The sequence below is a fragment of the Notamacropus eugenii genome, chromosome 3, assembly GCF_028372415.1.
Source record: "Notamacropus eugenii isolate mMacEug1 chromosome 3, mMacEug1.pri_v2, whole genome shotgun sequence".
Classification (NCBI taxonomy): domain Eukaryota; kingdom Metazoa; phylum Chordata; class Mammalia; order Diprotodontia; family Macropodidae; genus Notamacropus; species Notamacropus eugenii.
In genome coordinates, this window is record NC_092874.1 from 329,211,951 (window position 1) to 329,228,188 (window position 16,238).

Genomic DNA, 16,238 nt, shown 5'->3' on the forward strand with positions numbered 1-16,238 from the left:
CTCCTTTCCTCCAATGCTCATGTCAAGTGCTACTTTTTTCATAAAGCCTTACCTTATCCCTCCTCCCCCACTACTACACAGATGTACACTTCAAGGTGATGAGTTTATAATTACTTCGTTAGATTTCTCCCTTGCATTTACTGTGTTTTCCTTACATGTATATGTACTTTCTGCACCCCCTAACCCACTGTAAATTCTTTTGGGCATTTAGATTTTCTGTTCTATCTCTCTGTATCCCCACCACCAGTCCCTAGCATGGTAACTTGCTTAATAACTGCAGAATTATTTATTTGACTCTAACCCATTCAGATATCTTAGTTAGGTAAGGCCCCAATTATTTCTTACATATGTGGAAATGGGTATGCAGAAAGGGTGGTGAGGATAACCTCCAACTCGTGCATATCAGAAAATTAAAATATATCTGCAGAATAGCATTATCAGAAGAAAGTTATATTTTTATGAAGAATTATTTCTAATGTTGATGGTGCAACTGGTTTCAGATTTGTTTATAAAGTGAAGTGCTATACATAGACACATTGCAACTCAGAGACTGGAATACACATTCCTTTACTTTGTTAGGGCCCGTCCTTATTTCTCCATTGCTGGCTAGCTAATTCCAGATTTTTTTTTTATGATTTCCATTTAGTGTGGCTGATGAGGATAACCCAAGCCAACCACAGCATATGCCATTTTGGCAGAACACAAAAACAACTCTTTGGATGAAAACTTCACTAGTATAATGTGAACGTTCTGTCATGAATGACTTCAATTGCCCAGCCACAAAAATTAAACGGCAGAACAAAGAGCTTCTGAGCAACTTTAGGAGCTCTGGTAATGTCAGTCCTGGTCTGGCATATTAGTAACTTTATATTCTAATGAGGTGAACAAGGAACAAGGTATCCTATTCAAGGAGCGGCTCCCTAAGCAGGGGCTCCACGATCAGCAGCTTCTTTCAGTGAAGTGGAAGCCTGAGAAGTGCTGAAAGCAGGTAAATCACCATCAAAAAATATAAACAATCAGAGGAAATGGGTGGAAAAGATTAAAAGGAGTAGTCTGATCATTCTCTAAATCACCATCCTTTCTGCCTAATGCTGTTGTTTTTACAGAATAGTTAAACACCCAAGGAAATACCAGTTTGGTCTAAAAGACAATTTATGGCTGGCTCAGCCCCACTGCATCTGGATATGTTTTTATACTGGGCTCCATTAGCTGATAGCACAATTATTTGTCTATACTAGAAGCTATTAACCAGTGCTACTAAAACTTTAGGAAAAAGTATTCTACACAGAGCTAAATTTTCCTCTAGCTTTTTTTTTTTTTAATTTTCTTGGTCAAATTGCAGGTTTAGTGACGGACAAATCCTTTCCAGGGTAAATAAAAGATACCCTCTAACAATGAGTCAGTCATTCAAAAGGCATTTGGTAAGTGCTTACTGTACGTCAGGGCCCTGTGCTAAGTGCTGGGGACACAAAGACCACCCTTATGGGAATGGATTAAAGCCAAAGTCAGTCTCAGTGTTCTCCATCTGAAGCTGGGGATCCCTGCTTAAAGGAACAAAATTAAGGACTCTTTCTTTTCTCTTCCCTCAGGGTCAACTACTCCAAACAGCAACGCAGTTGTTCACAAGACCAAAATATGGAAATCAGCTTTCTGGGCTTCCTGCTATACCCCTCCTCCAATCCTTAAAAATGCCTGGGAGCCTTTTAAAACAGCCAGTTATGGAACTTAGTTTTGCAGCAAATGTTCCCTATGAGAATGCAAAAACTCAACTAGTAGGTACTCAACATAATATATGTATATATATGTAGAAAAAAAATACAGCATCCTGAGGGAAAAGAGAATCTAGGTTCACATTCTGGCTCTGTGACATTAGGCAAGTCAGTGCACATAGGTAGACCTCAGTTTCCACATCTGTGAAGTGAGCCAGACATGAACAGATGAGATATGAGGTCCTTTCCAGCTCTAAATCCTGGGATCTGTTGAAGTCCAAAGTTTGTTGGACTAACTTAGGACCTGCAAGATCATAGACTTAGAGTTAAACATCTCGTTGGATGTTTTAATACTCCCACTGAGTACTCCCCCAATCTGCCCCCATACCCACAGGTTGGGTACCCAGATTTTAAGGTAGGCTGTGGATCTACACTTCAAACACGGATTTATGAGTCTCCACAGGTGTGCTTCCCATTAAGAATCAGCTAGTAGACATAACTAGGTTGTTTTTTTAAATCAAAGGCATTTTACTCAGATCACATAGCAAGAAATGGTAGGTACAAAATATTCTTCCTATAAACCTGGAGCACACTCTCCCACAACTGCACACAGCCTCCATGAGAAGGGTAGGCTCAAAAAAAGAGTACAATACTAGTAAGGGACATGTATAAAATACCCAGATGGCAAAGGCAAGTCACCACTCCTCGTACCTGTCCACAACAGTGTTTCTCTTGCCCCACTGAATGTAGTATCTCTAGCAGGACCTCCTACTGGTCTCTTTAAGCTTTGACATCTATGCTGCCTGGAGCTTTCAGGACTCGGCTAAAGCTCAAAAGGTGGTTAATTTTTTCCTAGTCAGTCCAGCTATCCCCTCTGGATTCAAACAAAGAGCATTCTTCCCTGGCAGAGAGGCTGTCCCAAAAGCATTTCTGTCACCTGCGCACCTCAGTGAATGATCTGTGATTGCACCCAGGCCTTCAGGGACTGTGTTAACTGAAAGATGGGAATGGGCCAATCACAGCCTTGCTCCTGTACACGGAACAGGCCTCTAAGAGCAGAGCAGCGGGATGGATGGAAGGGTAGCAGAGAGCAGTTCCTTCTGACCCTCAATTTCTTGCCCCACCAACGTTCTGAGGCAACTAGTAAAACTGGACTGTATGTCAATACACTGTCGATGAGGAACCAGTAGTTCCTTGGCTGTTCAATTCAATTTGAATAATTGTGCAAGGTATTATGGTAGCTAATGAGGATATAAAGATAGTTGTGACACTGTCTCAAGGAGTTTACTACCTAATCAAGAGGAAAAAAAACATGTATACAAATAAATGCCTTTGATACAAAAAGAATGTGGAAAGTGCAAGGTAGTGCATAACCTCCCAAAGTGCTATGAAAAATTTTAAATAAAAATCATTTTCAAGTAGGAACATGGAGAATCAGAGAAAGTTTCATGGGAGGAATGATACCTGCACTGGGTCCTGGAGAAAGGGAGGTACTCCAGCTGATAGAGAAGGGGGAGAAATAAGGAAGAAAGGAAGAACATGAACAAAGGCATAAAAATGGGAATCTTTAATATGTGAAGGGAGCATGACATGTGACTGGAAAGGAGGGATGACTAAGATTTTGAACCTGTATTACTTAGGAGTATGTGGTAAAAATCAGTAGAAATAGGGAATGTAGAAGAGGGAAAGGCACTGGTGACCAGATTATGAGTTTCAGCACAATGGAACTGATAAAAGGTTCACTGTGTATCCCTATATGAAGGATAACATGGTATTGTGCCACCTTATTTAATGCACAGTTCATACTGTACCACCTTGCTGAAAGTACATGGTCACTTACAGAGTTGGCCAGTGGTACTCTCATTGGTAGACAGGCTGAAATGAAATTTATTGCCAACATAATGCTAATAGCACAATAAGCAGAAATCTTGACATCACTCTGTAGGAATGCTTTTAAGAATACACAACTAGGGGGTTACCTTTGGTATTCCAGAAGCATCAAGCCAGTTCTGAAAGATATCTTCTACAGACAGGCCAAGTCTTTAAAAAAAACAAAAAAAACCCAAAGGATTAAAGAGTAATTACATTCTGCTTTCTCACAAATAGTTCCCTGTCACCCAGTCAAGTAATGTACACCAGAAATTTTCTAAAGAAATATCCATTCTTGGCAAAAAGAGCAGCAGTTCTATAGAATAAACAGTGGTTTATAACATACTTGTATTAACCCTGTGTTCTTTTTAGTTAATCTCCATAGATGAGGCAGAAGATAACATTGGATGGTATATTATATTTGATCCTTTAAATAATTTTCATACTTAGAAAAGGAAAAGTAAAGAGAGTAGTAAACTAATATGGAATTAGGTATATATGAACAGATACATGACACATATATACGGCATAAAAGTTAAGAACAGGCGTTCCCAAGTAAGATTTTTGTGGAATTTGCTGACTTGTGTTTTATTTTTGAAAGATTTTCAAGTTTTACATGTTTTTTTTTAAATACTTTTACTGGTACCTTTTGCTTTTTTGTTGCCCAGATTTCCCCCAATATTCCTCTCTCCCTGTACCAAAGTATTATCTCTTATAACAAAGATTTTGTTTTTGAGAAAAAGAGGAAGACAAAAAAATTGATCAATACATACATACATATGAAATAAATGTGATATTAAATGCAATGTTTCAGCCCCATGTACTCCCAAACCCCATTTCTGCAAAGCAATGAGGAGGTATCTTCTTATATCTGTTCTTTGGGTGAAACTTGTTCTTTATAAGTTTGGAATATTCATCTTAAATTGTTTTTTCTTTCTATTTACATTGTTGCAGTTACTGCGTGTGCTGTTTTCATCATTCATACAAGTCTTCATAACTCTTTGTATTTACAACCTTCATCTTTTCTGATAGCACAGCAACATTCATTACATCAGGGATTCTTAACATTTTTATCTGTCATGGACCATTACCCATCTGGCAATCCAGAGAAGCTTATGGACCCTTTCTCAGAACAATATCTTTAAATGAATAAATGAAATAGAATTAGAAAGGAAACAAATAATACTGAAATAGTTATAAAATATACTAAGAAAAAAAGTTCATGGACTCCAGGTTTCTAGAACCTCTACATTCTATCCATGTACCTTAGTGTGATTAGCCATTCCTGTAACTAATGGGTATTTACTTTGAGTGTTTTGATACCACAAAAAGTAGCTAGGGAGCTAGGTGGACTAGACTTAAGAGTCAAGCTTCAGAAACTTATTAGCTATATGTGATGTGGGAAGTTCATTTAACTTCCTTCAGATACAGTTTCCTCATCTGTAAAATGGGGATAATAGTAGCTCCTACCTTCAAAGGTTGTTGTGGGGATAAAAAGAGGCATTTGTCAAGTGCTTTGTGTGTGTGTGTGTGTGTGTGTGTGTGTGTGTCTGTCTGTCTGTCTGTCTGCCTAAATATTTTGCTTTTTATGGAGTCTTTTTTTTTGTCAATGGCCTCCTTGGGGTATACTCCTCACAGTAAAATCTCTGAGTCAAAGGGTATAGAAATTTTAGACATTTTATTTGCGTAATTCCGAATTGTTTTCCAGAATGAACAGCTAATTCACAAACCTATCAATGATACATTAGTGTACCAACTTTCCACAACTCCTTCAACATTGACTATTCCCATCATAAAGCAACTAAATTAACAAGAGATGCTTTTTAAAATAAAATCACTGGAGGCGCTGTAAGAATGAAAAACTGAATGCTGCTTTGATGAGCACTAGACTTAAGTCTGAGCTGTCTTATATGTATAACTTGAAAATGTCCCTAGATTAAAACTAGTAAAAAGAATAACAGTGACCCTTGAGGTCCACCTCAGATGTGAGAACTGCTAAATAGATGCTGCTTCCACTGACTGTTTCTAACATTAGCACCTGTTTTAGAATCACTGAATTCTAAAGCTGGGAATGACTACACAGCTCATTTTGTACATATGACTCATTTTGTCTACTTTGACTTGGAATCAGGAAGAACATGCCCACTTGTTATATCTTAACCTCCAATCATCTAAAAGGTCTCTGCTTTCATGAACTGCTGACTTGAATAATCCATAAAGTTAATTAGTATCCAATATATTAAAATTGCTCCATTGTTTCTTCCTTCGATAAAATCTAACTTGCAGAAGCCTGGGAGGAAGACAAAGTGAAGGGTATCTTAGGGGCAATTCTTAGGGCCTACAATGCCCAAATATAAGTAGATTCCAAAATGCAAAAGATTCAACAATTATATAAAAACTAAAAATGGGAAAAAATAACCCAAAAAAGGGTAATTCTTGAAGAAAAAAAATAACTGAAGACTGACTCATCAACCCAGTACTGCTGATGAGTTACTCCCCCAGCTTCTTCCCTCTCCCTCAATACACATCCAGCTTGAGGAGGCCCTGCAGCAATTTTAGGGACCTGCTTTCTTTTGGAAGTAAATACCTTAGTGATCTATGGGGAACTTCCCTTCCAAGGGTCAAGTGAAGCCCCCATTGCTTTGGATACTGGCATCTTCCCCCACCCTTGTACTTCATCTAGCCCAGTGGAGTGGGGTGACCCTAGGAAGCAAACCCTTCCTGTCACCTGCAATTTTACATACTAATGTTCAGTTATTCTCTTAGCAGAACTGAGGGACCTAACTTTCAGGGTGAATTGACGTTGGTGAATGTAGCCATCCTAGAGGCTAGAGAAGCAAGAGTGGGGTGGGGCTGAGGAGGGGAAAGAGAAGAGCAGTAGTGCAGGACTAGCTAGGTTTTTTTAAACATCACTAGATAAAAAGCAAGCAGCATCACAGTGTGGGGGAGGGGGAGCCAGGATGGTGGAGAAAACACAGACATTCACCTGAGCTAAAAAACCCCTCTGAACACCTTTAAATAATATCATGAAACAATTCCTGGAGTGACAGAACTCACAGAGGGACAGAGTGAAATACTTTTCCAGCCAAAGACAACTTGGAAGGTCAGCAGGAAAGGTCTACTGCACCTCGGTAAGAGCAGAGCACAGTCTAGCACCAGCACAGTCCCAGTATCAGCAAACCAGAAGCAGGCCTTAGAAGCCACTATCTCAGCACCAGCAGCAGCCGCTGAGCTGTCAGCTTACAGATGATAAGGGGTCAACAATTAGTCAGATGGAGATTACAGGAGTCTCTTTACTAGCACTGAGTCATGACTTTCTTTCTTTACCCATTCTCAGATCTGGGTTGCAATGTTGGGTGTCAAGCCCAGGGTGAGGAGGAGCACTAGAATACCAGAGTTTGTGTCTGCAGGGGAGAGGGGACCCTCCTCACAGTTCCAGGGCAGAAAAGAGTGCTTGTGGTCTCTCACAGACCAGAACACAGGTCAGGAGAGTAGTAAACACACCGCTCTTTACATTATAACTCCCTGGAAGAAATGAAAACTTACAGGATCCTAGAAGTATCTCTGAAAACAGCTGCACAAAATCCCTGAAGCTTGGGACAAGGCAATCTCTACCATGGAAGGACAGCCCTTTAAGAAAGAGTTAAAAGTCAAGAAAAAGACTGGGAAAAAAAACCAGAAAAAAAAATCTGACCACAGAAAGTTAATATGTTGACAAGGAAAATCAAAACACACACTCAGACGAAGATTACAAAGTCAAAACTCCTATATCCAAAACTGCCAAGAAAAATATGAATTGATCTCAGGCCATGGAAGAACTCAAAAAGGATTCTGAAAATTAAGTAAGAGAGGTAGAGAAAAAATTGGTAAAAGAAATGAAAGTGGTGAAAGAAAATTATAAAAAGCAAGTCAACAACTTGGTAAAGGGGACACAAGAATACTGAAGAAAATAACACCTTAAAAAAGAGACTAGGCCAAATGGTAAAAAGAGATACAAAAAGCCAATGAGGAGAAGAATGCCTTAAAAAGTAGAACAAACCAAATACCAAAGGAGGTATAAAAGTTCACTGAAGAAAATAATTCCTTAAAATTAGAATTGAGAACCGGAGTCAAGATGGTGGAGTAGGATGGACTTGTAGAAGCTCTCTCCCCACAGCCCATAAAATACTTGTAAAAATGATTCTAAACAAATTCTAGAACAGCAGAAGCCACAAAACGACAGAGTGAAAGAGATTTCCAGACCAAGACAGCTTGGAAGGCTGACAGGAAAGGTTTATTGCATAGGGCTCGGAGCAGAGCATAGCATAGCCTTGGCTGTATGCAGTAGGGGCAGGGCTGGAGCAGGCTGGGGCACAGAATCCCGGGCAGCACCTGAGGTGCCCAGATCTCCATAAACACCAAAGACACCTGCAAAGGTCAGTGAGAAAGCTCTGTCACCTAGGTGAGAAGGGAGCAGGGTCCTGCCCTAGCCATGTCCCAGGTGGGACAGAGAAGCCCCAGGTGGGACAGAGCCATGTCCCAGGTGGGACAGAGAAGCAAGAGCCCTCTGCCTAAAGACCCTGGGAGAATCATGAGGAGTGCTGGCATGCCGAAGCTGGTGGAGGCTTTGGAGAGTGAATTCTACTTGTAGATCCAGGGCAGAAAAGCTTGTGATTGCTCCCAGACCAGTGTGCAGCCCAGGAGAGGAGTGAACTCCTCTCCCTTGATTGTGCCACCTTGGAGGAACTGAGAACTTACAAATACCTAAAGTATACCCTCCTCTTGACAAAGGACTCAAAAGTCAAGTAACTGGCTGGGAAAATGCCCAAAAAAGAGAGGAGAACTAAGACTATAGAAGGTTACTTTCTTGGTGAACAGGTGTCTTCTCTCATCTTTTCACATGAGGAAGAACAATGCATACCCTCAGAGGAAGACATAAAAATCAAGGCTTCTTGCATCCAAAACCTTCAAAATAAATATGCACTGGTCTCAGGTCATGGAGGAGCTCAAAAAGGATTCTGAAAATTAAGTAAGAGAGGTGGAGGAAAAATTGGGAAGAGAAATGAGAGTGATGCAAGAAAATCACGAAAAGCAAGTGAACAGCTCGCTAAAAGAGACCCAAAAAATGCTGAAGAAAATAACACCTTCAAAAATAGACTAACTCAAATGGCAAAAGAGGTTCAAAAAGCCAGTGAGGAGAAGAATGCTTTAAAAAGCAGAACTAGACAAATGGAAAAGGAGGTTCCAAAGCTCACTGAAGAAAATAATTCTTTAAATATTAGAATGGAGCTGATAGAAGCTAATGACTTTATGAGATACCAAGAAATTACAAAACAAAATCAAAAGAATGAAAAAAATAGAAGACAATGTGAAATATCTCACTGAAAAAATAACTGACCTGGAAGATAGATCCAGGAGAGACAATTTAAAAATTACAGGACTACCTGAAAGCCATGATCAAAAAAATGAGCCTACACATCACCTTTCAAGAAAATATCAAGGAAAACTGTCCAAATATTCTGGAACCAGAAGGTAAAATAAATACTGAAAGAATCTACCAATCACCTCCTAAAAGAGAGGTGAAAAGCAAAACTCCTAGGAATATTGTAGCCAAATTCCAGAGTTGCCAGGTCAAGGAGAAAATATTGCAAGCAGTCAGAAAGGAGCAATTCAAGTATTGTGGAAATACAATCAGGATAACACAACATTTAGCAGCTTCTACATTAATGGATTGAAGGGCTTGGAATAGGATATTTCAGAAGTCAAAGGAGTTAGGATTAAAACCAAGAATCACCTACCCAGTAAAACTGAGTATAATACTTCAGGGGGAAAAATGGTCATTTAATGAAATAGAGGACTTTCAAGCATTCTTGATGAGAAGACCAGAGCTGAATAGAAAATGTGACTTTCAAACACAAGAATCAAGCAAAGCATGAAAAAGTAAACCAAAAAGAGAAACCATAAGGGGCTTACTAAAGTTAAACTGTTTACATTCCTACATGGAAAGATAATATTTGTAACTCTTAAAACTACTCTCAATATTTGGGTAGCTGGAGGGATTATACATACACACACACACACACACACACACACACACATACACACATAGAGGGCACAGGGTGATTTGAATAGAAAGGGATGATATAAAAAAATAAAATTAAGAGTTCAGAGGAATATATTGGGAGGAGAAAGGGAGAAATGGAATGGGGCAAATCATCTCTCATAACACAGGCAAGAAAAATCTTTTTCAATGGAGGGGAAAAGGGGGGAGGTAAGAGGGAAAAAGTGAAGCTTACTCTCATCACATTTGGCTTAAGGAGGGAAAAACATGCTCACTCAATTTGGTATGAAAATCTATCTTACACTACAGTAAAGTAGAGGAGAAGGAGATAAGTGAGGTGGGGGATGATAGAAGGAGGACAAATGGAAAGGGAGAGTAATTAGAAGTCAACACTTTAGGGGAGGGACAAGGTCAAAAGAAAGAATAGAATAAAAAGGGGGCAGGATAGGATGGAGAAAAATATGACAATTATGGAAGTCTTTTGCAAAACTATACATATATAACCTATATTAAACTGCTTGCCTTCTCAGTGGGGATGGGTGGGGAGGTAGGAAGGGAGAGAAGTTGGAACTCAAAGTTTTAGGAATGAATGTTGAGAACTGTTTTTACATGCAAGTGGGAAATAAGAAATACAGGTAATGGGGTATAGAAATCTATCTTGCCCTACAAAAAAAGAGAGAAGATGGGGATAAGGGAAGGGAGGGGTGTGACAGAAGGTAGGGCAAATTAGGCAAAGGGGTAATCAGAATGCATGGTGTTTTGGGGGAGAGGGGACAGATGGGGAGAAAATTTGGAACTCAAAATCTTGCAGAAATGAATGTTGAAAATTAAAAATAAACAAATTTTAAAAAATTAGAATTGAGCAAATGGAAACTAACAACTTTATGAGAAATCAAGAAGTAATTTAACAAAACCAAAAGAATGAAAAAAAAAATAGAAGAGATTGTGAACTATCTCATTTGAAAAACCACTGACCTGGAAAATATACCCAGGAGAGGTCATTTAAAAATTACTGGACTATCTGAAAGCCATCATTTAAAAAAGAGCCTACACATCATCTTTTAAGAAATTATCAAGGAAAAAGTGCCCTGATATTGTAGAATCAGAGGGTAAGACAGAAACTGAAATAATCCACTGATCACCTCCTGAGAGAGATCCCCAAATGAAAACTCCCAAGCACATTATAGCTAAATTCCAGAGGTCTCGGGCAAAGGAGAAAATGTTGCAAGCAGCCAAAAAGAAACAATTCAAGTACTGAGGAGCCACACTCAGGAAAATGCAAGACTTAGCAGCTTCTACATGAAAGAATCAGTGGATTTGGAATATGATATCCCAGGGGGCAAAAGAGCTAGGATTACAACCAAGAATCACCTACACAGCAAAAACTGAGTATAATCCTTCAGGGGAAAAATGGACATTCAGTGAAATAGAGGACTTTCATGCATTCTTGCTGAAAAAACCAGAGCTGAATAGAAAATCTGATTTTCAAATACAAGACTCAAGAAGTATAAGAAGGCAAACAGGAAAGGGAAATTATAAGGTTAAACTGTTTATATTCCTACATGGGAAGATGAGACTTGTAACTCATAAGATCTTTCTCATTATTAGAGTAGTTGGCATATACATAGACAGAGGGCACAGGTGTGAAATGAATATGAAAGGATATCTAAAAAATAAAATTAAGGGATGAGAGAGAGGAATGTACTGGAAGAATGAGAAAGGGGGATGTAGAATAAGGGAAATTATCTCACAAAAAAGAGGCAAGTAAAAGCTTTCACAATGGAAAAGAAGGGGGAAATTGGGGCGGGGGGGTCTAATCTTAATGTTGTTTAGGTAGCAGCAACTCCCAATAATCAACTCCAATGTCTTAAATGCTACTTGAGTGAGATGAATGATTGACGTAATCATTGCATTCAAATTCTGTAGAGGGTGGCAAAGCAGACCAGAAGTTTCACTGGGAAACCCTCCTTCACTTTTAGAAATTGGACTAACAACCTATGTTTCTGAGACATTCTGTGACAATATAGCCTCCATTAGTCTATGAAATGAGGCAAAGACAAAAGAGGTCCTATAAAGGAGACTCTGTAGTGTCTCCCCGGGGTACCAAGACATACATTCTACAACCTTGGGATTATAGATGGTGGCACATGAGAAAATGCATTGAAGTTCCTTAGCTATGAGGACATCAATCATTTCATCCATGACAATTTTTTTCATGAATAAATTACTGTAAATTTTATTAAGTAAATAAAAACAAAGAGCCAGGAAGAATGAGGGGGAAAAAGTGAAGAAGCCCAAGTGCAAATGTTTTTAGGAACAATCCTCTCAACCTTGTTGGGGGGTAGGGTGTCTCCCTAGCCCTTTCAGAATTAGTCTCCAAGGTGAAGCCTAGAGAGGAAAGAAAGTCAGTTATAGAGAGGATGATGAAGTCAAATAAGGTGAACTACAGGGGACTGTAAGAATCTCTCTTAGTCCTTTGAAGGACACAGACCTTCTCCAACTGAAGGTGTGAGAGACCAGAGCAGTTGAGAAAAAGTAGACAAATCTGAAGATCCATCTCAACAGGCAAGTACTTTGTAACAAAATAAATTAAATCAAAAAAGCCCCAAGGAAGAAAAAGACACAAAGGAGCAAATTAAAAAAAAACAAACAAAACAAAACATAAAATTCCTCCAGAATGGTTCAGAGGAGTAATTAAAATATTTAAGTGAGAATATCAAAGAAATAATCACAGAAATGAGCAGTCTGAAGGAGACTAGAGAATTTTTTAAATGTTTTATAGCATTTCAAATTTATTTTTATTCATTTTGTTAAATATTTCCCAATTACATTTTAAATTTTTATTTATTTTTGGTTTACAACATTCAGTTCCACAAGCTACTGAATTTTAAATTTTCTCTCCCTCCCCAAGATAGTTTACAATCTGATATCTACATATATATTCATATTAAACATTTTCACATTGAGACTAGAAAATTTTGAACAAAAGTCAGTACTTTCTCTGAAAAAGACAATGAAAGAATTGTAATGCAAAAGTGCAGGGGCAGGAAGAAAAATGAACACTTCAAGGTAGAACATTAAGAATTAATCTAAGGAAAAAAACACCATGACAAAGAAAACGTGAATAGTGAACAACAACTCTCAAAACAAACAACAAATTATTAACATGTATCTGAAAGATTATTTCTTATTAGTAAAAAGAGAAAATCAGATCCCATAACCAGAAAATTAGCAAAGATGACAGACAATGGTAAGATTCAATTTTGTAAGAGATGTAGAAAGTGAAGCACGCTAATATTCAGTTTATAGAGCTGTGAATTGGTCCATTGTGGAAAACAATTTGCACTTATGAAATAAAAGTGACTAAATGTTTATAGTTATTGACCCAGAGACTCCTCCACTAGGCATATACCCCAGAAATGTCAGTGATAAAAACGTTCCATATGACTTAAAAATAGTTATAGCAGCATTTTATTTATTTATTTTTAGATTATAACATTCATTTCCACAAATTTTTTTCCCCCATCTCTCACCTCCCCTGACCCCATAATACCTTGCATTCTGATTACTCCTTCCCTCAATGTGTCCTCCCTTCTATCATAGCCCACCCTCCCCTTATCTCCATCTTCTCCCTTTTCTTGTAGGGTAAGACAGATTTCTATACCCCATTATCTGCATTTCTTATTTCCCAGTTATATGCTATAACAATTCTCAACATTCATTTTTAATACTTTGAATTTCAACTTCTCTCCCTTCCTCCCTCCCCACCCATCCCCACTGAGAAGGCAAGCAATTCAATACAGGCTACATATGTGTTGTTTTGCAAAAGACTTCCATAATAGTTATGTTGTGTAAGACTAACTATATTTCCCTCCATCCTACCCTATCCCCCATTTATTCTATTCTTTCATCTGACTTTGTCCCTTCCCCAAAGTATTTACTTCTAGTTACTCCCTTCTCCCATTTGCCCTCCCATCATCCCCCTCATCCCACTTGTCCTCTTCTCCCCTACTTTCCTGTAATGTAAGACAGATTTTCATACCAAATTTAGTGAGCATGTAATTTTCATATGTGAAGAGAGTAAGCTTCACTTTTCCCCCTCTCACCTCCTCTCTTTTCTCCTCCATTGAAAGATTTTTCTTATCTCTTTTATGAGAGATAATTTGCCTCATTCCCTTTCTCCCTTTCTCCTCCCAATATATTCCTCTCTCACCCCTTAATTTTATATTTTTCATAGATATCATCTCTTCTGATTCAACTCAACCTGTGCTCTCTGTCTATATGTATGTGTGTGTGTGTGTATGTGTGTGTGTGTGTGTGTGTGTGTGTGTGTGTGTAATCCCTCCACCTATCCAAATACTGAGAAAAGTCTCAAGAGTTACAAATATTATCTTTCCATGTAGGAATGTAAACAGTTCAGCTTTAGAAAGTCCTTTATGATTTCTCTTTCCTGTTTACCTTTTCATGCTTCTCTTGATTCCTGTGTCTGAAAGTCAAATTTTCTCTTTAGTTCTGGTCTTTTCATCAAGAATGCTTGAAAGTCCTCTATATCATTGAATCACCATTTTTTCCCTTGAATATTATACTCAGTTGTGCTGGGTAGGTGATTCTTGGTTTTAATCCCAGTTCCTTTGACTTCTGGAATATCCTATTCCAAGCCCTTCAATCCCCCTTAATGTAGAAGTTGCCAGATCCTGTGTTATCCTGATTGTATTTCCACAATATTTGAATTGTTTCTTTCTGGCTGCTTGCAATATTATCTTCTTGACCTGGGAACTCTGAAATTTGGCCACAATATTCCTAGGAGTTTCTCTTTTCAGATCTCTTTCAGAAGGTAATTAGCGGATCCTTTCAATATTTATTTTGCCCTCTGTTTCTAGAATATCAGGGCAGTTTTCCTTGATAATTTCATGAAAGATGATGTCTAGGCTCTTTTTTTTTTATCATGGCTTTCAGGTAGTGCCATAATTTTTAAATTGTCTCTCCTGGATGTATTTTTCCAGGTCAGTTGTTTTTCCAATGAGATATTTCATATTATCTTCCATTTTTTCATTCTTTTGGTTTTGTTTTGTAATTTTTTGGTTCATCATAGAGTCAATAGCTTTCCTTAGCTCCACTCTCATTTTGAAAGAACTATTTTCTTCAGTGAGCTTTTGAACCTCCTTTTCCATTTGGCTAATTCCGCTTTTTAAAGCCTTCTCCTCCTCATTGGCTTTTTGGACCTGTTTTCCCAATTGAGTTAGCTTATTTTTAAAGGTGTTATTTTCTTCAGCATTTTTTTAGGTCTCCTTTAGCAAGCTGTTGACTCACTTTTTAAGCTCTTCCATGGCCTGGGCCCACTGTGTATTCATTTTGGAGGTACTGGATGCAGAAGCCTTGACTTCCTCTGACAGTATGCATTCTTCTTCCTCACCTGAAAGGATGGAAGGAAATACCTGTTGACCAAGAAAGTAACCTATGATCTTAATTTTTTCCCCTTTTTTGGGCATTTTCCCAGATAGTTACTTGACTTCTGAATCCTTTGTCAAGAGGACGGTCCTAGTGCTCCTCCTCACCCTAGGATGCTGCTCCAGGCTGAGATTCAGATCAGCTGCTCAATTCTCCCATGGGCTTTAGGCAGAGTGCTTCAGAAATGGATGCTGTAGTTGCCACCACCACTGCTACTGCCTCAGCCGTCACTACCACCACCACTGCCTGGGGCCAGTACTTGGGGGGACCCTGCTCCCCTATGGCTCAGTTGGGAAAGGTCTCTCACTGACCTTTGAAGCTTTCTTTGGTGCTTGTGGGTTGAGGATCTGAGACCTTTACTCTTGGGGATTCTGCCCCAGATGCCTGTTCCAGTCCTGTTCCTCCTGGTGTTGTGTGGCCAGGGCTGGGCTCCATTCCATGTCCCATGTGATAGACCTTTCCTGCTGGCCTTCCAGGTTACCTTTGGCTGGAAATCTCTTTCACTCTGTTGTTCTGTAGCTTCTGCTGCTCTAGAGTTTGTTGAGAGTCATTTTTTACAGGTATTTTATGGGCTGTGGGGGAAGAGTTAGAGTATGTGCGTCTTTCTATTCCACCATCTTGGTTCCACCCAGAAGCATTTTTTAGCAGTAAAAAACTAGGAACAAAATAGATGCCCATGGACTGGAGGATGGCTAAATAAAGTTGTGGTACCTGAATATAACAGCATATTAGGGCTTGTAAAAAAATAATAAATATGATGGATCTAAAGAAACATGAGAATGCATATTAACTGATGTAACATGAAATAAGCAGAACCAGAAAAATAATATATACTAAGACTACAATAGTATAAATAAAAAGAACTACAAAATAATCAAAATAATGCTTTGAAATGACAATGACCAAACTTGACCCTAAAGAAGAAGCATAATGAGACATCTCTTCATGTTCTTTTCAGAAGTGAAGAACTATGAGTGTGAAAAGAATAGAAAAGGAAGGAAAATCACTATCACATAACAGTTTTATAAGATGAGTATTTAAACATGGAGGAAAAGATGGAGGGAGTGAATTTCCCATGAACTTCACTTTAATCTGAACCAGATAAAGGAATATTGAACACAATGACACACATCCCCACCCATCCACAAACATACATACAACGATTGAGGTAT

General features: G+C 38.6%; 1 protein-coding gene across 13 annotated transcripts in view; it reads right to left on the minus strand.

The window, feature by feature from the left end:
• The window catches only part of AOPEP (aminopeptidase O (putative)), a 553,954-nt gene that overhangs the window by 186,339 nt on the left and 351,377 nt on the right, over positions 1 to 16,238 (minus strand). For all 13 annotated transcript variants that reach the window (XR_011964391.1, XR_011964390.1, XM_072596916.1 and 10 more), the window contains one exon: positions 3,689 to 3,749. Coding sequence is in view for 11 of the 13 variants with exons in the window: in XM_072596916.1 (XP_072453017.1) it covers positions 3,689 to 3,749 (61 nt within the window). In the remaining 2 variants the exon portion in view is untranslated. The remainder of the gene's footprint in view (positions 1 to 3,688; positions 3,750 to 16,238) is intronic.